This window comes from Dromiciops gliroides, chromosome 4 (assembly GCF_019393635.1).
Source record: "Dromiciops gliroides isolate mDroGli1 chromosome 4, mDroGli1.pri, whole genome shotgun sequence".
NCBI lineage: Eukaryota > Metazoa > Chordata > Mammalia > Microbiotheria > Microbiotheriidae > Dromiciops > Dromiciops gliroides.
In genome coordinates, this window is record NC_057864.1 from 385,387,844 (window position 1) to 385,411,056 (window position 23,213).

The following is a 23,213-nucleotide window of genomic DNA, read 5'->3' on the forward strand; positions in this document are numbered from 1 at the left end:
TATAGAAAAAAATAATTCTGAAAGACTTTAGAATTCCAATCAAACCAATGATAAATGAGTTCAGAGGAATGAACCTGAAACATACCACTCACCTTCCACTTGAGAGATGATGAACTTGTGGTCAAAGTGGGAATTTATTTTCCTGATCTATGAATATTTTTATGAAGGTTTTATTTTTTTAATTGTTCAACTGGGAAGTGGGAATGAGAGTTAATACTAGCAAAATTAATTTTTTTTTCTTTTTCAAAATTAATTTTATAAAAAGAGAAGAGGCTCAAGTTGAAAGCCTAGGAAAATAGAGACATTCCTAAGCTTAAGAAATCAGAATAATTTGCTGTTGGTTTTTATTAAAAAAAAAAAAAGTATTGCTATTTACCATATATCCCAGGCCTTAAAACATATGTCTCTTAGCAATAGTTTAAGATAAGGGGTCTGTATTATTAATGTGAAAATCTACCTTTTTAGACAGATGGTATAACACTTGTAATTCTCACTGTCTGAAATATACACAAGAATGGAGGAGGGATTTATGTTAAACAGGTTGATAAGAATGTATTCAAGATTGCCATTTTTAGGGCAAGTCATTTCACTGGCTTCAGCTTTCTCATGTGGTATATGAGTGCAATGGAATATAATTATGCTGAATACAAGGTCAGAGAAACATGGAAAGACTTTTATCAAGTGATACAGTGAATCAATCAGGACCAGGAAAACAACAGACATACAAAGACTACAACACTGTAAATGAAAATCACAAAAACTGAAACTGAATATCCTAACTATGAATTGTATGTGTAGTCATAATGACCAAACCCTGGGAAAAAAATGAGAAAATGCACCTCCCTCTATTTGTTAGTGAGGTGGTAGATAATGGGTAAGTAATGCTGAATATGCATCAAGACGTGGTATCAGCTGGCTTTGCTGAATTTTTTTTTTTTTGGCAGGGCAATGAGGGTTAAGTGACTTGCCCAGGGTCACACAGCTAGTTAAGTATCAAGTGTCTGAGGCTGGATTTGAACTCAGGTACTCTTGAATCCAGGCCTGGTGCTTTACCCACTGCACCACCTAGCTGCTCTCCCCCCACCCCCTTTATTTTTTATTTTGCTGTGTGTGGGTTTTTTTTTCTAAACTTTTAAGAAAATTGTATGCTTGCTGAGTAGCAGAGATGTTTATTTGGAAATGAATGTGATGTAAAAATAAAAGGCATAGGGGCAGTTAGGTGGTACAGTGGATAGAGCACTGGCCCTGGATTCAGGAGGACCTGAGTTCAAATCCGGCCTCAGACACTTGACACTAGCTGTGTGACCCTGGGCAAGTCACTTAACCCCCACTGCCCAGAGGGGAAAAAAAAGGCACTAGTAGAAACCCCTCTTCCTCCAAGTAATGAGTGGATTAGACTAGATGATCTCTAAGGTCTTTTCCAGTTTTAACATTTTAAGGGGCTATAAGTCTTTAAGGTATATTTTATATAATGGGATATTCATTCTAATTGCAATTAGAAATTGACAAATTTAAGAAATTCAGAGAAATATGAAAAGATTTATATGAACTGATATAGAGAAAAATATGAAAAACCAAAATAACAATATTAAAATAACTATAAAAATGTAAATAAAAAGGAAGCTGAATTCTGATTAATGGGGAAAAAATAAGAGAACAAAACATTTCTCCCACGGCACAGAGGAAAGGGATTACTGGATAGAATAGCATCTACATTTTCAGACAAGGTTTCTATATTGGATGTTTTTGCTTGTTTTCCTTTCTCACAAGTGGGTGCTCACTGGGGATAGGGGTGGTAGATAAGTAAGAAATTACTACAATACAGAGATAAAAGATAGCAATAAAACACAATTTAAAAATATCCACTTAAAAATATTCCAAGGATCTTTCATTTCACTGAAGCAAACTCAGTAGATGGTCTCTGAGAGCTGCTGTGGCCAAAAGAATTGGTCATCCTGAAGCCAAAACAGTGATAAGTCTCTCCAAACTTAGCTAAACTGCTCAGGAGACGAAAGGCCTCTCCTCTGGACCCTTATAATTCAGCCCAACCTGCCTGATACTCAACCAGGACAACCCTCAAGAAATAAAGGTCACTTCCACTAGACTCCTATTCTGATGGATAGGATTAGGTCCTATAACACTGTGATGTGGAAGAGATCCCCTGTATTCTCAAGGGCTGTGCATTAGAAGTAGAGACACTGGGGTCCTGCTGAAGAGGAGGAAATTCAAATAAAGTCCTAGTAACTAATTATATTTCTGTTCTTTTTAAAAAAATCCTTGAAAATTTATTATGCTTCTGTTGAAAAGAAAATGAATCACTACAAAATTCAATAAAGAGGCACCAAGCAGAAAAGATATGCTTTACACATCTGCACCATAAAAAATTATTTTACAAAAGGTTTCCATGGTTACTTGCTGATATTCAATGGAGGTCTTATAAACTCAGCATGCATTTCTCCCCTAATGTGAAGTCTGGTAAAATGTATCTAATTCTGCATTTTATGTTGCTCTAGAATTAAACTCATAAATAGGGAAGAAATGATAGTAGCCTACTTCCATCACTATGGATAGCCATAGACAAACATCAGATACCCACAAAACTGAAGCAGATAAGTAGGAATATTATATGTTGGTTTTATGAAAGGAGGGCAAGATTTGTAAACCACCAGTTGTCTTTAAAGTCATTTTCTCTCATTTCACTGATACAGTAAGTAATTCAATCCAATCCAAACAATACAACACACATTTATTAAATGACTATTATGTGCAAGAACTGTATTAGGCCATGGGAATATAAAGATAAAATGGAAAATATTCACTGTACTCAAACGACTTGTTTTCTACTGGAGGGATTCAACATGTAAGCAGAAAAGCAAATACATGATCATTTTAGGAGGGAGACAGCAAAAACAGAGAAAAAAGGAGTTTTGAGATAGAGGTGAGTAGGGCCCACTTTCCTATGCAAAGACTTGTAGGAAACAGTAAGTAGGCCAGTTTGGGCTGGAGCAGGGTAGTAAAGTACAGTGAATCTAGAAGGGGAAGATGAAGCAAGATGGGGAGGGGATTCAAATGCTCAAGTGAAGGAGTCTGTCTTCTATTAGAGACAATGAGTTCTGGTGCTTCATGAGCAAAGCTATATCACAGGCAGACTTATGCCTTGGTTAAGAGTGCTTCCGCAACTGTGTGAAGGACGGTTTGGAGAGGGTAAGGTGGTGGTTCAACTAAGACACAGACTCCAGGTTAGAGGATGTAAGGGCCTGACCTAGGGATAGGACAGAAATCATCTAATAAATCATTAAACCAATCAGGCTTTCTTTAGAATCAGAGATTTTCACATGTAGAAGAGCCTCAGAGGTCAACTTGTCCAATGTCTGATTTTATAGGTGAGGAAACTGAGATGCACAGAAGTACAGGGACTTGCCCGATGTCATATATGGTTAGTAGTAGGAAGAGCTGGAATCCAACCTGGATCTTCCAACACTAAACGCAGAGGGCTCTTTCAACAACATCCTATTACTTCTCAGAGGGGATTAACATGGCCGAATTTATCTGAAAAGGTTTGATGGTTAATATGTTACATCAAAAGTGGTGATCAATCCTGCTAAAATACTCTACATTAGTCAGTGTAATTAAATAACCCATTCTCTGGCATGAGCTTAAGCCACAGCTATATAGAGGATATCCATAAATCTTAGTGCAGTTTTAAGCTAAAATAACTTCAGAAGCATAAAAGCAATAAACTTACAAAAAATATCATTTGAAAATTTAATTTTTTAAAATACTTGTTCAGTGAATTCTAGTAACAAATTAAAAATTTTAATTTAAACACAATGGGGAGCATTGTGATTAGGCATGGTGTGCATAACAGTCACTATCTCAGACCAGTGGACTGGTAGAGGCGTTCTCTGACCACCTTACTCACCCGATCTATCGCCATTAGACTTTTTTTTGCGTGTGTGTGTGGCCATATCCAAACTGTTGTATATGTATTAAAACCTCACTTTTTGGATGATATTTTAATTTAATTTTATTTTTTTGCTAGGCAATGAGGGTTAAGTGACTTGCCCAGGGTCACATAGCTAGTAAGTGTCAAGTGTCTGAGGCTGGATTTGAATTCAAGTCCTTCTGAATCCAAGGCCAGTGCTTTATCCACTGTGACACCTAGCTGCCCCTTTTGGATGATATTAAAGCTAGGATTACAAATGCAATCCTTTTTGTCATTGAGCAGTAGATGATGAAAGTTTTTACAAAATATGAAAATCTGTTAGTGATATGTAACACAAGATAGTTGTAACAGATTGAATTTTAATAAGAATCTATCTAAAACCAAAGAATTAACCTTTCAATTTGAGAGGCAAATTTGTAATATTTATGCTTCTGAAGTTATTAATGCTTAAAACTGCACTAAGACTTCTGGGATACCCTGTATTGATTCAAAGAAACCCTGACCTAATTATAAGTCATGATTGAAAAAATCTTTAGGCATTATTAATATCATGAAAAGGTGATGGTTTTATTATTAAAAACAAGGCTTCAATTATTACTATAGCTCTTACTAATTTTGCCCAAAGTTTAAACCCTAAAATTTTAATTTTTAAAAAGCTATTGCAAAAGACATTGGTGCCAGTACTATGCATAATTTTTCTTGGTTCCCACCCTCCTTAACAATGATAATAGCTGGCATTTTTCAAATCCTTTTATAGATACTACCTCACTCGACCTTCATTTTCTATTTTTTTTTTAACTTATTTTTTTGGGGGGAGGGTGAGGCAATTGGTGTTAAGTGACTTGCCCAGAGTCACACAGCTAGTAAGTGTTAAGAGTCTGAGGCTGCATTTGAACTCAGATCCTCCTGACTTCAGGGCCAGTGCTCTATCCACTGTGCCACTTAGCTGCCCCTGACCTTCATTTTCTTTTTTAAGAAAATTATTTATTTTTAGCATTTTTAAAAAAAAATTTGAGTTCTACATTCTCTCCTTTCCTCCCAACCCTCCCTCATCTACTGAGGAGACAAGCAATACGATATCAATTATACATGTGAAATAAATCAACCTCCACAACAGGTGTGATAGAGGTACTACAGAAAGATGTAAGATTAGCCCATTTAACAGATGAGGAAGCTTCTGGCTTACAGAGGGTACATGACTTCCCAGGGTTACACTAGCTGGGGTATGTCAGAGGAAGGATTTGAACAGAGCTCTCTTCTGACAACAAACCCAATGCTTTCTATTACATTGTGTGGCTCCTGCTGCTGTCATCCACAGGCCCTTGAAAGAAATTGTTTTCAGAGATGATTCTGATTAGAGTGGCCCTGGCCTTTCCCTCCAATAATCTAGCAGAAGGCAAACTGTCTTTCTCATAAGAGATGAGGCTGCTTTGTCTGCTCATTAGCCACAGCCTGGAGTAACATAACAGTGACATGAGGGATATGCAGCCTCTCAAGGGTTCTGACAATGCCTGTTAGTGTCAACTCCATCACAAGTGAATCACTGATGAGCAAATGACACTTTCATTTCCTAGTGAAAACAATCTTGACAAACAAACTAAATGTCCTTATTCACCAATGCTTCAGCAGAGGAGGCAGTTAGGGAAGATGGGTTAGATTTCCAATTGGGAGGCCTAGGAATATTTGGGTTGATGCTTAACACACTTTTCTCTGGGCTACCATGACTATTTCTAGACAGTCTCTTCAGTTCATTTATTTATTTATTTTTTATCTTCTATTTTATGCCACAACAAAAATCCTTTTCTTTCTCCTCTGTGTTCAATTCTTTTGAAGTGAAACTAATTCCTTCAATGGCCCTTTGCTGTTATACAATTTTAGGCCTACAAAACAGTTTCAGCTGGGAAGTGTTGGCATGCATTGTTTTATTTCTGTCTGCACCTGTTCTCCACATGCTGAACAGCCTATCTATGTTGGTGGTGCTAACAGTGACAGTCAGATCAAATTTAGTGCAGTCATGCTGCATGTGAGCTTGGTGGGGATGGGTGAATACTGGTCCAAGTACATGCTTGAGGCCAGTGTTGGGTACTATGAGTATTTACAAGTTGCTACTTGGTATTACTGCTTAATAATTACTCATCTAACTCTGTATGAAAGATCACAGCTGCCTCAGGCTGTAATAAACTGTTTCATAATTTTTTCTATTATTTTGCATAATTATTTCAAAAAAGTGAAGTGAGCAATTGCAGAAAGCTTTGACATTTTCTTCAAGTTAAAGGCACTTCTGGGCACTATCTGTAAACACATGCAACTCCCTGCCCTTTATTAGTAACACTGTCCTTACACCCCAAATAGCACTCTGCTCCACACTAATGATGTTAACTTTCTATCAGAGCTCTCTGCATTTATTGGCTTACCTCCTACTAGATACTTCAATCAGTATGTATTTCTGAAATGCCTACTATGTGCCATGCACTATGTTAGGGAGGGAGGCTACAAAGAAAAACAGCCCATGTATACATATACAAAGAATATACAGCATGCTATTTTATTGGGGGGGGGGAATGAGGAAGGAAGAAGGCACCATCAGCTGGATGGATCAGAAAATGCCTACTGTGGGAGGCAGCATTTGATATTTGGAGGAAACTAGGAATTCCAGGAGATGGAGGAAGAGAGAACATTGTGTGTAAGAAACAACTACAAGGTCAGTTTGGCTGGATCACTGTGAGTGAAGGTGTGTAATATATTATGGAGAGGTAGGCTGGAGTCAGGTAGGTGGCAAAGGACTTTAAATACAAGAAGACTATAAATTTAACCCCAGAAGCAATAGGGAGCCACAGAGTAGAATGACATGGTCATTCTTATATTTTAGGAATATCACTTTACCAGCTGTATACAGAATGGAATAGATAGGAAAAAGACTGGGGTAAGGAGAACAGTAAGGAATCTGTTTCAATAGTCTGTGTGAGAGGTGATAAAGGCCTGAACTAGGGCACTGTCTAAGTGAAAAGAAAGGGGTACATATGAGAGATGATGTGGAAGTATAATTGACATAATTTTGCAACTGACTGAATAATAACAATAAGGCAGCTGGTGACATAGTAGATAGAGATATACCTGAAGAAAGACCTGAGTTCAAATCCAGCTTTAGACACTAGCTGTGGGACCCTGAATAAGTCACTTAACCTCTGTCTTAATTTCCATATCTGTAAAATGGGGATAATAATAGCACCTCACTGGCAAGGTCATTGTGAGGATCAAATGAGATAATATTTGTAAAGAACTTAGCACAGTCCCTGGCCCAGAGAAGGTGTTATATAAATACTTATCCCTCTTGTCCCTAATACTAATGATGATAAAATAACAGCAAACAATAACTAGAGGCTTTAACATTTGCAAAGCACTTTATAAATGTTATCTCATTTTGTTCTCACAACAACCCTGGGAATTAGGGCTACTATCAGCCCAATTTTACAAATGAGGAAATTGATGTTCACAGAGGTGACTTGTTTATGGTGACTGCCTGAGGCAGGATTTAAATTCAGTCTCTACTGGAAAAGTGGGGCTAGAGAGAATCAGAAGTTAGGGATGACTCCATGGTTGTAAACTTAGGTGGTTCTCTCAAGAGAAAAAGGAAAGGTCTATAAGGACAGGTACTCTTCTGGCACCTAGCACAGTGCTCTGTACACAAATGGGCACTTGATTAATTCGACAGTAACAACAACAAAAGCATTTAAGGGTAAACAAACATTTCATAAAGCGAATTTAAGTTTAAAGCCCTTTCAGTACAATGGGTTTACCACTAGGTAAACAAGTTATTGTGGATCTAGACTAATTGTAACAGGATACTAAAACTGAATTGAACAGAATGGAAACTGCATGGTGAATATAAAACATTCTATGATGTTTATATTTGTGTGGCACACATTCTGCCTAAGATTTCATCTGCTAACAATGTTCATGTGCATTGTTTTCTTTGGGCCTCTAAAATATTTTAGACAATTAGATCTAAATTTGTTTAGTAGTGTCGTTTATTTAGTTTGTCAATCTACTTTATGCCTATTTGAAAAGTTAGAATTTTTCCAATCCACTTAAAATTTTAAAATCATATTTAGCAGTGGTTTCAATGAATGAGCCTTAATCAACTTTTAAAAATGATAAAATGAAAGCCACATAGAAACCCATAGAAAGTTTCTTGGGGATTTTAAGTGAAAAGTATTTTTCCTACAAGATGAAGAGTAGAATATTTTTATATCACACTGCAGAAATTGCAAAGGATTAAGAAGCTGGAAAGAAATTTGATTCATTGTGGGTGAATGTCTACATCCGTGCAGTATTTCCCTAAGGGCAAGGAGTCATTTATACCAGAGGTCCTTCCCCACTATGGGGTCAGGGCTCTCTTTGGCAAGAAATCCTCTGTATGAAATGCAGCCAGATTTAGGACACAGAGAGCACACCACGTGGGGTGTGTGTCCTGCCAAAGAGGGCCTCCTCAGAATCCAAAATGCCTGTTGTCTGTCAGAACTTGCTGGGGAATTTTGTTTGCTTTATGAAATGACTACTGACTTCCAAGGGTCATTTAGAAATACTGAAAAAACTGCCATATGTATTGTTAAAGTAAATTAATTCAGAAATGGTTTTCATGTTTCACTTACTTAAATGCAATCATAAAGAACAGATTTGCAAATCCAACTGAAAACTGACTTCTCAGGTCAGGTAATGGGGTTGTTAATGCAGTAGAGTATCTCTGGATTCCAAATAACTAAACAACTTAAAGTCTCATATTCTTTTAAAGAAAGAAGAAAACCAAATATCTACTATCAAAAATGAAAAGGATGAAATCACCACTAATGAAGAAGAAATTAAAGCAGTCATTAGAAAATATTTTGCCCAATTATATGTCAATAAATCTGACAATCTGAGTGAAATTGATGAATATTTATAGTAATATAAATTACCCAGAATTACAGATCAGGAAATAGAATGACTAAATAACCCCATCTTAGAAAAAGAAATTGAATAAGCTATTAATGAACTCCCCAGGGCCAGATGGATTCACAAGTGAATTCTACCAAACATTTAAAGAACAATTAATTCTAATACTATATAAACTATTTGGAAAAATAGGTGGAGTCCTACCAAAAACTCTTTATGACACAAATATGGTGCTGATACCTAAACCAGAGAAAGAAAATATGAATATCAATCCCCCAAAATTTGAACAAAATACTAGTAAGGCAATTACAGCAATATATCACAAGGATTACACACTATGGCCAGGTGGGATTTATATCAGGAATGCAAGGTTGGTTCAATATTAGGAAAACTATCAACATAATTGACCATATCAATAATAAACCCAACAGAAATCATATGATTATCTCAACAGACTGTGAAAAAGCTTTTGACAAAACATAGCACCCATTCCTATTAAAAACAATAGAGAGGTGGATAAAGCACAGGCACTGAATTCAGGAGGACCTGAGTTCAAATCTAGCCTCAAGCACTTGACACTTACTAGCTGTGTGACCCTGGGTAAGTCACTTAACCCTCACTGCCCTGCAAAAAAAAACAAAACCAAAAAACAATAGAAAGCATAAGAATAAAGGGAGTGTTTCTTAAAGTAATAAGCAATATCTATCTAAAACCATTACCAAGCATTATTTGTAATGGGAATAAGCCAGATGCAATCCCAAGAAGATGAGGGGTGAAAGCAAGGATACCAATTATTACCACTATTATTCAGTATAGTACTAGAAATGTTAGCTATAGCAATAAGAGAAGAAAAAGAAATCAAAGGAATTAAAATAGGCAATGAGGAAAAAAAAGACTCTGCAAATAATGTGATGATATGCTCTAGTATTCTTTTTTTTTGTTCTGTTTGTTTTTTTGGGGGCTGAGGCAAATGGGGTTAAGTGACTTGCCCAGGGTCATACAGCTAGTAAGTGTCAAGTGTCTGAGGCTGGACTTGAACTCAGGTCCTCCTGATTCCAGGGCCGGTACTCTATCTACTGCGCCACCTAGCTGCCCCTCTAGTATTCTTTAAAAATATTCTTTTATAACACTAAACTACTTTATAATCCATAAATCAACTACATTCTGGAGGACACTATTTGAAATTATTTATACTGTTAAGTTTCTGAGGTGGGCCTCATGAAACCCTGGAATAATATGCAGTACGGACAATATAAATATCTCCATGTTTTAAATTCTTTAAGGCTGTGTTTCTAAAATATAAGGCTTGGTGGACAACATTCTTTAAGGGGAAAAATCCTGCATCCGGAAATGGAATGTTGTAACAATTCTTGATTTTTAAAAAACTTAACATATTAAATGATCAAATACTGTACTCATATAACAGTGGGTTTACTTAAGTCATATCTTCAGCCATAAAAATAGGAGAGGTGGCCACTAGGTGGAGCACTTCCTGAGAATCAGCAGAAAAGGTGGTGGGAGCCTCAGAAGAGTAGGCAGAGGAAGCAGTAAGCAGCACCAATGAGAACACATGGAGATAGTGACAGGAAGCAGCAAGTGAGAATGGCAGAGGAGGCAGAGACCAATGTGGTAGGAAGTAGTCTGAGGTGGGCTGAAGAAGTGAGGAAGGGATAAAGCCTTTTGCTTCATAATAGATGTCATAGTGGGTCACTTGTCTGCCGTCAAGATAAGAACAATTACGCAACTATCACCTGAGAGGGTACCTATTACACAAGCAAATTGTAATCCTACAATCCTATCAAATGCTTTCGGTTATTTCTCACGTTTTTTAATAGCAATAAAGGAAAAAGCTAGAGAACACACACATGCACACACAATGGACACTACTGACCCCTGCCCCCAGCATGGCATCAAAACACAACTGTTTCTGACCTCCATCTCAAGCTGTTTTTTTTTTTTTAAGTGAGGCAATTGGGGTTAAGTGACTTGCTCAGGGTCACACAGCTAGTAAGTGTTAAGGGTCTGAGGCCAGATTTGAACTCAGGTACTCCTGACTCCAGGGCCGGTGCTCTACCCACTGTACCACCTAGCTGCCCCTCATCTCAAGTTTTTGAAAAGGCTTTGACCAAATGAACAGGTGTTCTCAGTTTGAGATCAATGATTCAGGCTCATAAAGGCCGTGCTATTTATTCATTGATGGCTATGCTAATCACTTTCCAGATCTCACTGCATGAAATCTGATAGCCAGTTCTCATTTGTATTAATAATTTAGATTTTATTTTAGGCTTTGGTAAAATGTCTTAAGCCAGGGGATAGCAACTTTCTTAGCCCTAAGCACCAGAAATTTAAAATTTGAAAAAGAATGCTAAAATTGTTTTTACATGTAATTGGGGAGAAAATTAAATAAATGCTTATTCCCTTCTCCTTACCTTACGTAGATGACAACTAAATTGGCTGTCCTATTGGTAGATCTAATTCAGCATATCCCAAGGTAAACATCTTTCCTACCTCCTTCCAATTTCTGTTCACTATACTGCCACCTTCCCAGATATACCAGCTAGAAATCTTAAAATCCTTCTTCTTTACAATGAATCAGTTACTTAGTCATATTGATTCCACTTCCATAAAATCTCTTGAATCTCCTTTCTCTCCACTCACACCTACACAACCCACATCTTTAACATATCCAGTAGAGGGGGGCAGCTGGGTGGCACAGTGGATAGAGCACCCGCCCTGGAGTCAGGAGTACCTGAGTTCAAATCCGGCCTCAGAACATTGACACTTACTATCTGTGTGACCCTGGGCAAGTCACTTAACCCCAATTGCCTCACCACCCCGCCCCCCCCAACCCAGAAAACCATATCCAGTAGAATATAAGTCCCTTGAGGACAAAGCCTATTGCATGTAAGCCTTTATATTCCTTGCACTCACCACAGTGCCTGACACAGAGTAAGCACTATATCATGTTCACTGAGTTGAATTTAGTTATGTCTTACCTGGACTACTGCAATAGACTTTCTAACTGGTCTGTCTACTTCTAGTCTCTCCAATTCATCCTCGGTACAACTGACAAATTATTCTTCCTAATGCACAAGTCTGACCATGTCTCTTCCCTGATCAAAAAGTATCAGTGGTTCTCTATTCCCTGTAGGATAAAATACAAAATCTTAGTTTGGTAGGTCGGGCGTTGAATAATTAATAGCTCGACAAATATTTATTAAATGCCTATTATGTACCAGCCACTGTAGCAGGCACTGGGAGTGCAAAGTAAAAAATAAGGAGTCCTGTCCTTAAGTAGTTTACATTCTGTCACCCCGAATCAACCTACTTTTCCAGCCATGCTTCACATTAACTCCTCAGCTCTGCTACTTATTATCTGTGCAACTTGGCCTCATTTTTTTAAGATGTAAAATGGGAGGATTGGGTTAAACAACTTCTAATGAGTCCTTCCAGCTCTAAATACCATGATCCTTCAAATATTCTGTTGCAGCCAAACTGGACTACTAGCTAATCCACAAATTTGCCCTGTATTTTATTGCCAGGATGGCTGTGCAGGCCACTTCCCGTGTCTCAAACACATTCTCTCCACAGCTACGTTTTAAAATATTCCTTTTTTTAGCTCAGTGTGATGGCAAGTGCCTGTAATTCCTAGCACCACTGATGGGTTGGTTGAGTTCAGTAGTTCTCAGATGTGGTGGGCTAAACTAATCTGGTGGCTGCACTGAATCTGGCACCAATATGGTGAACCCCCATTCCATTAGACTGGCCTGGGGAGTAGTAAACCAGCCCCAGTTGGAAATGGTATAGGTCAGAGGTCCTATGCTAATCAGGAGTGGGATTGGGCCTGTGAGAAGCTACTATACTTCTGGCTTGGGCAAGATAGGGAGACCCAGTCATAAACAAAACAAAATAACCGTTCCTCTTTCTATGTAACTTAACTCATATCCTATCTCCTCTGTGTAGCTGTCTGTGATCTCTGTCCACTGAAAGTGAGTTTCCCCTTCTCAAGTATTATTATACTTCTCTGGAATTTTCCATTCCTCTTATCACATTCTACCCTCTATCATATTTACTTATGTACATACTGTAACTGCATTATTAGACTGAAAGTCCCTTGATGTTAGGTACAATACTGTTTCTAATTCTTGTATCCCTACTGCCTAGCATAGTTACTTGAGCAAACTAGGTACTTAATAAAAAGCAGGAAGTGAAGGGAGGAGAAAATCAAGTATTATATATGATTAGGACTAATAACAGTACCACCAAAAAATGCCTTAAGTGTTACTTAGGAGCAGTAATGTAATCATACCCTTTGACCTAATAATTCCATTACTGGGAATATGCCCTGACAATATTATCAAAGATTTTATAAAAGCTGTTAAAAGATTTTCCTGGCAGCATTAATCGTAACTGCAAAAAACTGGAAGCAACTTAATATCTAGCAATAGGGGAATGGTTGAACAAAGAGTAGTACATCAATGTAAAAAAAGGCTATAGCATTAAGACAGACAAGTATAAGGAATACAAAGAAATGTAGAAGGAACTCTATGAAATAGTACAAAGTGGAAAACAAGTAGAACCAGTACACATGAACTACAATAGAATGAACAAATAATTAGGATGAGATCTTGAGGAAATGAAATACTGTTATGATATTTTTTGCATTTAAATTAATTTAAATGTAAATAGTAACTAAGGGAAAAAAAGACATGGCAGATTTATAGCAAGCACAGGAGCTATAATGCCAATAAAATATTCAGGTTTTACTAGAGATTACTAAAAAAATAGCCACTGTGAAACGATTATTTCAGTTCCAATTTTATTTTTTACCTCTTGCATATAAAATGATTAATTTTTCAGTTTCAATTATATTTTTACCTCTTGCAACCGGCATCACCTGTCTAAACTTATAATAAGAGCAACTGACTATACTCCATTAAGAAAAAAATGCATATCTTTTTTTTTTGTTGTTGTTGTTGTTTTTTTTTAATTTTGTGGGGCAATGGGGGTTAAGTGACTTGCCCAAGGTCACACAGCTAGTAAGTGTCAAGTGTCTGAGGCCGGATTTGAACTCAGATACTCCTGAATCCAGGGCCGGTGCTTTATCCACTACGCCATCTAGCTGCCCCCAAAATGCATATCTTTTAAAAAAAGCCAGAAAGCATGACTCTTTGGCGTTTTCTTGGCAAAGATAACTGGAGTGGTTTGCCATTTCCTTCTCCAGCTCATTTTACAGATGAGGAAATGGAGGCAAACAGGATTAAGTGAAGTCACACAATTAATTTGACCCCAGGGTCACACAGCTAGTAAGGATCTGAGGCAGGATTTGAAATCAGGAAGATGAATTCACTGTACCATCTAGCTGCTGTAGCATCAAATGCTAACAACTCCCCAAAGGAGTACTAACGGAAATTATTACTCTCTATGACCCAAGGCCAGTGCTAATACCTCTCAAATTCCTTCTTCCTCGTTCTCCAGATTTTCCCTCCCGACTTCACAGTAACACAGTATAGGATAAAATACAAATTCCTTTGTTTAGGTTTTTAAACCTTTACAATCTGGCACCAACCTCTGTTTTACTTATTCTCTCTCTCTCTCTCTCTCTCTCTCTCTCTCTCTCTCTCTCTCTCTCTCTCTCACACACACACACACACACACACACACACACACACACACACACACACACCACCTTTCCTTTCTTACTTCAACCTTGCAGAATCCCTCCTTCAAGATGTGGTGCAAGTACTGCTTCCAACATGAAGCCTTTCCTGAGCCTCCCAACTGCTGGGACTTCCCCTCCGTAAATACCTGGAATTTAACAGCTTAGTATTTATTCTCTTTATATTTATCCTGTACATACATTTACATGTATTTGTTGTCTTCCCCTGTAGAATTCCTAGCTAGCAGGTATTGTTTCATTTTTTTATATGTATCCCTAGAACAGTTTCTGGTTTTGTATATTGATTGACTGGAAAGAGAATAGGATTTGTAGTCAAAAGACTTGGATTCAAATCCTGTCTCTCCTACATACTACCGTGTGACCTTGGATAAGTTATTTAACCTATGGGTTTAAGTCTTTTCATCTACAAAATGAGGACGGCTAGATCATCTTTAATGTTCCTTCTGACAGTAAATCTCTGATCCAATAGCTCATTGCCTCCCTCTTGTGGCAATAGTCACTCATTTAATGCCTACATTTTAAATTCAGCTTTGCTACAAAGCCGTAAGAAATATCCTTGTTCTCTGTTGCCCAGGTCAAATGGGGAAAAAGGAGAAAAATTTTCTATAAACAGACTCTCATTTAACCACAAATTTTATCTATTTACAGAGGCCAAGAAGCTGACAAGAAAACAGAATTCTTTAACAATGCTCCTTTTTCTGCCTCAAGTTACAGGAGTGTTTTTTGTGTCTGCTGCTCTCCAAACAAGGACAAGGACACTGCCTCTGGTCTTCTCCAAAATGAGAATGTGGACAACAAAGCTAATGCCTTCAGGGCTGTCTGGCAGAGAATGGCTACATGTAGAAATTGTGCCTTGAATAACTGTTAATGCCTGTAGCCTCCTGGTCCAAATCTTTTCTGATGACTCCTGTCATTTGGCAGACACAGTTGCTCCAATCATTTTGTTCCAAATTGTGCTTTAACAGGCCCTTGAATTATTGTTACCTTCACAGGAATATCCTCTTCTTGGTTTGCAGTCTCTGCAGTGAAGACATAGGAAATTTCTTTATGTGAAGTCGTCTGTCGGCAGATGGCACACTTAATTGAGCTTCTGCGGGTGCCCACGCTGTACTGCTCGATGATAATGGCAACACATTCATTACAAAAACAGTGCCCACAGGTCAGTACTGCCCACTAAAAGGAAAAACAGAGACCAACACCTCAGTGGGTTGCTATCAATTATTCCAAAAATGTGAAAACATTCAAATTTTTGTTATAGGTAGGAAAGAGTTTGAAAGTTATAATTCTATCTCTTCAATAATGTATAATCCTAATATTCTTTAAATGCAAGCCAGAAATATAACATATGATTATTTTTCTTCGTTTCTTTCTTTTTTTTTAAAGAACCTATCTCTATCATCAGCAGGATCAAATATAAAATTCTTTCTTTGGTGTTCAAAGCCCTTTATTACCTGACCCCTTCCTACTTTTCTGGTCTTCTTACACCTTACCCCCTTCCACATACTTTGTGATCCAGTGACATCGACTTCCTTGCTTTTCTTTTCACAAGACATTCCATCTCTACACTCCTAGCATTTTTTTTTAGAATTTTATTCTTCCCCCAATTACATGTAAAAACAATTTTAATGTCCATTTAAAAAATTTTGTGTTCCAAATTCTCTTCCTCTTCCTCCCTCCATCCCCACCACCAACTCCTAGCACTTTCACAGGCTGTCCCTCATGCCTGGAACTCTGACACTCCTCATTTTTACTTTCTGTCTTTCTTCAAGTTCCAGCTAAAATCACTTCTTCTATAAGGTTTTGCTGATCCCCTTAATATTAGTGCCTTCCTGCTATTGGTTATCTCCAATATACTTTGTATATCTCTTGTATGTACACAGTTTACATGTCATCTCCCCCATTAGACTGAGCTCCTTGAGAGGAGAGATTGTCTTGTGCCCATCTTTGTATTCCCAGCATTTAGCATAGAACAGGAGATCGGTAAGTGCTTACCTGACTAAGTATTCAGGCAGAAGCTCGATAACTACCTTTAACAACTGTGCACCTCCATCTTCCTGCTTAACTTTCTGAGTAATGCTCTCACATTCTCTGTAGTCAAAGCATCCTTTCATTGTCCAAAAAAATGCCAGAAATTTTACCTTTTCTACAAAGCCTGGAAACTAAGGGACACCTTTTCCTGATTTACCACATTGATCATGGAATTCACATTTATCTTTTTACTAAAAGCCATGAAAAATATGAATGCACTTGTTTTTAATACTAAAAATATTTCAATGCTTTTGTTCAATATTTGTATAACTGCACATATTGATATATACAAGTTTGCCTGCAATGAGTTCCCAAAGATCAGAGATCATCAATTATCCGTTTTTTTTTTTTGTTCTGTATAGACTTCATGATGGAACCACACACATATGGTGAGAGGAGGTATGGCATAATATGAAGGGCACTGGTTCTGCAGTCAGCAGGTACATGGGTTTGAGTTCTATCTCTGACTCCAATTAGCCATGTCACCATGGGCAAATTATTTGTCCTCAGCTGTAAGATGAGGATGCTTTGTAATGTTTCATGTGCTATACAGGGATAGAGAAAAGACTGATGATTTTGGAAACAGGCTCAATGAGGTTAAGTAACTTACTCAATGCCATACAATTAGTAGGTAACAAAAGCAGTATTTGAATTCAAGTCCTGTCCCCCAAAGCCAGTGAGTGCTCTTTCCACTGTTTCTACTCTTCAAGATTCCTCCTACAACACTATATGTGGCAAGGGTTTATCCATTCTGTTGCTTTCCTACAGAGGAATCATACTACCTTCATCCTACAAGCTTCTGTGAACTAACATGCACAAAAGAAGGGTTACTGACACTTGTTGACTGGTATGATATACTTCTTCTTCTTCTTTTTTTTGCAGGGCAATGAGGGTTAAGTGACTTGCCCAGGGTCACACAGCTAGTAAGTGTCAAGTGTCTGACGCCAAATTTGAACTCAGGTCCTACTGAATCCAGGGCTGGTGCTTTATCCACTGCACCACCTAGCTGCCCTGGTACAATATACTTCTAAAAAGAACTCTAATTCACCATGAGGAAGAAGTTATGTTTTTGATCTGATTAAAAAATGGAACTCATAGCATTTAAAAGAGCTAGGCATGTATACCTTTGTAATGCCAAATAAACACATTCTTTGTACTCTATTTCTAAACAACTGCCAGCCAACCAAGTCAAACATAAATTCAAGTCAGGCTTATTCACATTTCAAATTAAATCCTTGCAATAAAGCAAGGAGTATAATTACACATTATCAAAACTTGATTTAAATAAGATGCACCACTCTAGAAGTAATGTCTGACCTGCTAATGGTAGACAGAACACAGCTATCAGAATCCTAAAACCTGGGTTCTGATACTAGCCCTTCCTCTAATTAGTTAGATGACCTTGAGCACAACATTAAATTTCTCTGGGCCTTCATATTCTCCTCTGTAAAACAAAGAGGTTGGACTAGATGATTCTTAGTTTTAATAACATATACATTTTTCTAAGACTGTATATAATCATAGACGGAAACTAAGACGTACACTGAAAACATTTTCTGCTTTTGTTTTTATTCTCTTTTGTATAATCCACAGCCCTCAAATCTCAAAGCATTCACTGAACCATCCTGAGCACTGGTAACAACTGGTAGTGGAGAAGGCAGCACTCTAAATAGGAATTCTGCCCCATGTCTTTACAGTGGCACTTACTTACCGATGGAACCCTGGGAAAGTTGCTTCACCTCCAAGAGCCTCTGTTTATCGTCTCTAAAAATAGGGATAATAATCTTTGCCCTATCTACCTCTGGGGATTACTGTGAAGTTCAAATAAGCTAATGTGTATAAGTTGTAGAGTGCTATATAAATGTAACGCACTATTATTTTACCTGTTTCCCCAGTTGCCGAGCACAGATTGGACAAGGTTCTGGATTTACTCCTCCTGTGGTCTTATCTTGAGACTATAAAATATTATTAAAGAAAAAGAAAAATATAAAAATCCACCAAATGTTTTCAGGACTATTCATGCAGCTAAAATAAGACAAATAATCTTAGGGCTCACATTAAAGGATAATGCAAAACCAATTATTTGGTTCCCATCTCTTGTTGCCTTCACTATTCCAAAAATTACTTACAAGTATGGTCTTCCTGCCTCTAACCAATCTCACCTCCAATGTCTTCCACACTCCTACTCAAGTAATATTTCTAATGTGGTAATTCTATGATAATGTATTATGATGATCATTTCAGTTAGGCTGCCCAATGCCTAGAGCGTGAAGTAGAAAGCTCATACCACTCCCTTTAATTTACTCTACATTCTGGGCAATGTGAACTATTCTCCATGTCCTCTTTAATGCCTTTAGATTCCACTTTTTTCAACTGCTAATCTGCAGATATATTCCTTCTTTTAAAGCCTAACTTTGATGCCATTTCTTCAATAAAATCATCTCTTGACACCCTCTGCTTTCAGGGTAAAAGTGGAAAATGATCTCTTCCTTCTTAAATTTCTCAGGATCTTTTACCTGGTTCTCTCCTTTGTCTCATATATTTATGTACCTGCTATCTTTTAGTCATTGGAATGTACACACTTGGAGAGCGGGACTTGTGTAATATATATGTATGTGTATAAAATATATACATATACACATGTATATGCAATACACACGTATAAATCGCCAGTACCTAGAGCATCTTGCAGACACTTCATAAATATCTGATGACCTGAACTGACAAGATTATGGAAATGGTGATTTCCCTGGTATAATCTGATAGATTCAGGTAACTGACAAATTCTGTTATCACTAAGACAACAAAGTGTTTATAAATGGAACATTAGTGCTCTGTTTCAAAGTCAGTACTTTAAAAACTTTTAAGAATACACCAGGGAATACATCTTTGGGCAAAATATGACAAGGACACTAATTTTTCAAAATTCCATTCCAGTGTGGATTTCAGTGCAAAGGAATGCTGTTTCCCTTTAACTACTTACCAGTTAATGTGTGAAAATAATGAGTTTTTTTTTTTAGCCAAAGGAACACTGTGACTATGAAGGAGGCTTTTCTACTTATTTTGCATCTATACTTAGGTCATAAGTTGAAAACTTAAAAATAAATTCAGAAAACAGTTTGGTTGTACATTTTGTATTCTGATTACTACTAGCTTCTAAGCAGAATCTTTTAGTAGAAGGGAGGAAAAGAACTTGCTAATGTGGAAGAGAAGACCTGCAAATTAGAACTGATAATAATATTAACTATTCAAAATATCTATTAAATAGTTCAGTGCAAGGGTACAGTCCCCGAGGGTAGGATTTAACTTAAATCAATTTCCTAATGAAAAATTAAATTAAATAATCACCTAGCCCTTTAGGGATTGAATGAAAAGGATAGTAATCTAGATAAGGAAATACAATCATTTACCTAGAAATTATGAGCTATTTTTAGAATAACTTTTTACTTTTTTTTTTAACCAATTTTACTTTTTAGGGAAAATATTTCCTAAACCTTACTGAAATACCAATATGGATCTCTGATCTTAATGATTCAGGAGACAACAGAACTGATAACACCAACTATAATAATTTTATAGAGAAGCTTAATCAGTGGAAATTCATTGCTACCAACTGGGAAACCAAAAGTGCCTTAATAAGTAAATCCATAAGTACTATATTTAAACACACTAATATTTTGTCTGTTCTTTTAAATCATTAAAATGTCTGCTTCTTGCTCTTGATAGATATCTATAAACATTTTCAAGTGATTCACAACTAACCTTATACAGAAAGCTAATCTTTAGAAACAAGCCTTGATAGAATGATCTATACAAATCCATGCATCTATATACCATGCAAAAAGAAACTGACTGTGTTGAACAAAGGACAAGGCCCATAGCCAGATTGCAACAACTGGTCTCCTGACAAATGAAAGGAAAAAGGCAGGAGGACAGGGATGGAAAGTTAGAGGAGACACCTGTTGTTGTGGTGGAAGCAGACCAACAGGCAGAGCCTGTGAGAGTAGAGTAGGGTTTCAGTTCCCAGGCGGGGAGCAGTTTAATTACATTCCTGGGTTTCTTAGGCCCCAAGATGAGTGGGACCCAAGGTATGGCCCAATGTAGGAGTGGAGAGAAGCCCACTTCTTGGCCAGTGAGCCTGCACCCTCAGTGCCAACAGCAAGGCACCTTGTAGCATGTCTTGATTCCTGCACAGAAGGGGCAACTGGAGGACCATGACAGTCCAGAAGGACCCTCTCTTTCCTCCCACCACAATCAGTCTCTGGAGAGGAGGATCCCTTGGGTAGAGGGAAAGAAACAATGCTTCTGTACCCCTTATCTAAATGGCCACACCTCTCTGCCTGTCTCTGTCCAAGTTTTGCCCTCCCTTTCTTCTCAAGCTTTCCCAAGTCCCCTGAGCAAAGAAGGGGCAAAGTTCAAAGTGTGGTGGATCGACTTATAAGGGGAAAGGGGGATTTTGGACTCCTTTGGTGACTGGGGGTAGAGAGGAATGTTTCCCTAGGCCCATGAGTACTCCTCTGCTTCTAAACATGGCTTGCCCTGGGAGAAAGGTAGGAGGTGGGCAGGAGCATATGAGTGGGTAAAGGCAGGGGGAGAGGTCTAGTCCCTAAGCCCTTGTTAGAAAGCCACATCACTCTGGGTATGTCTCTGCTTCCTCCCATCCTTGGGACTTTTTTCCCCTCAAAATTCTGTCTTCTCAAACTGAGAACAACTCCATAGACCCACCCTGGGCCAAGTGAAGGTATGCCTTTTGTGCCAATTGTCCTGGGCACAATCTGTACTGTAACAGGTGTGAAGATTCTTAGTTGTAGGCTTTATAGAGATCTGTTTAAATTCATGATGATCTAAATGTATGGGATTAAAAAAAAAAGACAGATGTGAAAGCAAGTATGGTTCATGTGAAATTTCAAGTCAAGGATAAATTCATATTACATACAACCTTTTCCAAGTTGTAATTTTCCCCATACACACCCACAAAGTCAGAGCCAACTTTTACAAAAAAATCAATTAGGGTAAAAATCAGTTTTCAAGTTGTATAAATAAAAAAGCAGAAAAGCTATTGGTGTAAAAAGGTTCAGTTATTTTCAAGGTTCTCCAATAACCCTGTTAACAAAAATGAAAATTTGTGGGCTATTTAACAAAGTACATTCTGGAAAAGGTTTTAAGAAAACCGTTTGATGTATTATAGTGAATTGCTACGGCAGTTCTACAGTGACAAATATTCTCATATTTGTGAAAAGTCATTGTATCTAACAATCTGAGTTGTACCCAAAGCTTATCCAATCAACTGTTAGTATCCAACAATTTAGCTATGTCTTTAAAGAGAGCACATAACTGACATATGGTAATACAATTATGACATTACTAGGTAACAATTCACACTACTTAGTCAAAATTATATGAATGTCTCATTATTCTAGAGGCAGAGTGAATGCAAAGCTTGACCATCACATGAAATACATCCAGGTAATTGGGTGTTAGGGTTGTGGGGAAAGGGAAAGCAATAGCATTTATTGACACCTACTATGTGGCAGGCACTATGCTAAGTGCTTTGTATCTATTTTTTTTACTAAGGTGTACAGGGGTTTTGACAAATGGTCAATCTTTTGAAAAAGTGGTAAATATATGTGTTCATCTTGTGCATGCTATGTATAATTTTATACTCTGGTTATGTTTCCACTCTCAGTCTATCAATTTATTTATGAAGCATTTATTATGTGCTGACTACAAGTTAGGCACTGTGCTAGGAGCTAGAGATACAAAGACAAAAACAAACAAGTCCCTGCCCTCAAAGAGCTTATATTCTATCAGGAGGAAACAACATGTAGATTACAAAGTCCTCTTAAACTTGCTATTTTTGATCATCTTATTTTGTAATTCCTTGGATATTCTCCATTCTAGAATGAAGTGCCTTGAGTACTATGCAGTGTTTCAGGTACAAGTTTTGTACAAGGTAAGATAATGCCTTATTTTTCAAATGCTTTGCTGCTTATGTCTCACTTTTGGTTAGCTTAGAGCAGCACACTGAGCTGATGATTTCAGGAAAGTCTATGAGGATTTCCAGCTCATTTTCATGGGTCATAATTGATAGCTCAGAAGCCCTTCATAATACAAGCATAGATTCAATTATTCCTACCCATTATATCCAGGTTCTATTGACAAAACAGTGCTCCCATATGGCTCACTTCTTTTTTTGAGTACGCAATTTTTTTGAAAACCTAAAATCTAAATAAATTACAACTATTCAGGTTTCTGTTATCCAAATGATTACTTACATTTTCAAGAAATCTAACAGATTATTCAGGCATATTTTCCTCTTAAGAAAATTGTTTAAACTATCTAGTGATCCTACCCTTTCTTATGGATTCCATCAGCTTTCCTAGATAAGAAGTGATTCTCGTTTGTCTATAGTTCCCAATATCCACTCTAAATTTCTCTGTATGGAATGGAATCACAATGGCAATCCACTAGATTCCTAGCACAGTGTCCATTTAAATTAAGTTTAAAAATCTTGGCCAGAAATTTCACAATTTAAATTTCAAACTACTTCTGAATACTTAAATTATTTCAGGTTTAAATGGTCTCAATGGTTTTTTCTTATCTAGTCTGTCAATTATTTCTTGTCCA

The 23,213-nt window shown here is 37.4% G+C and overlaps 1 protein-coding gene across 2 annotated transcripts in view; it reads right to left on the bottom strand.

Annotated features, from left to right (window-relative positions):
* Positions 1–23,213, bottom strand: part of SHPRH (SNF2 histone linker PHD RING helicase) — a 117,507-nt gene that overhangs the window by 16,734 nt on the left and 77,560 nt on the right. For both annotated transcript variants that reach the window (XM_044002820.1, XM_044002821.1), the window contains 2 exons: positions 18,470–18,541; positions 15,543–15,731 (listed from right to left, as the gene is read on the bottom strand). In XM_044002820.1, the coding sequence (XP_043858755.1) occupies positions 15,543–15,731; positions 18,470–18,541 (261 nt within the window). The remainder of the gene's footprint in view (positions 1–15,542; positions 15,732–18,469; positions 18,542–23,213) is intronic.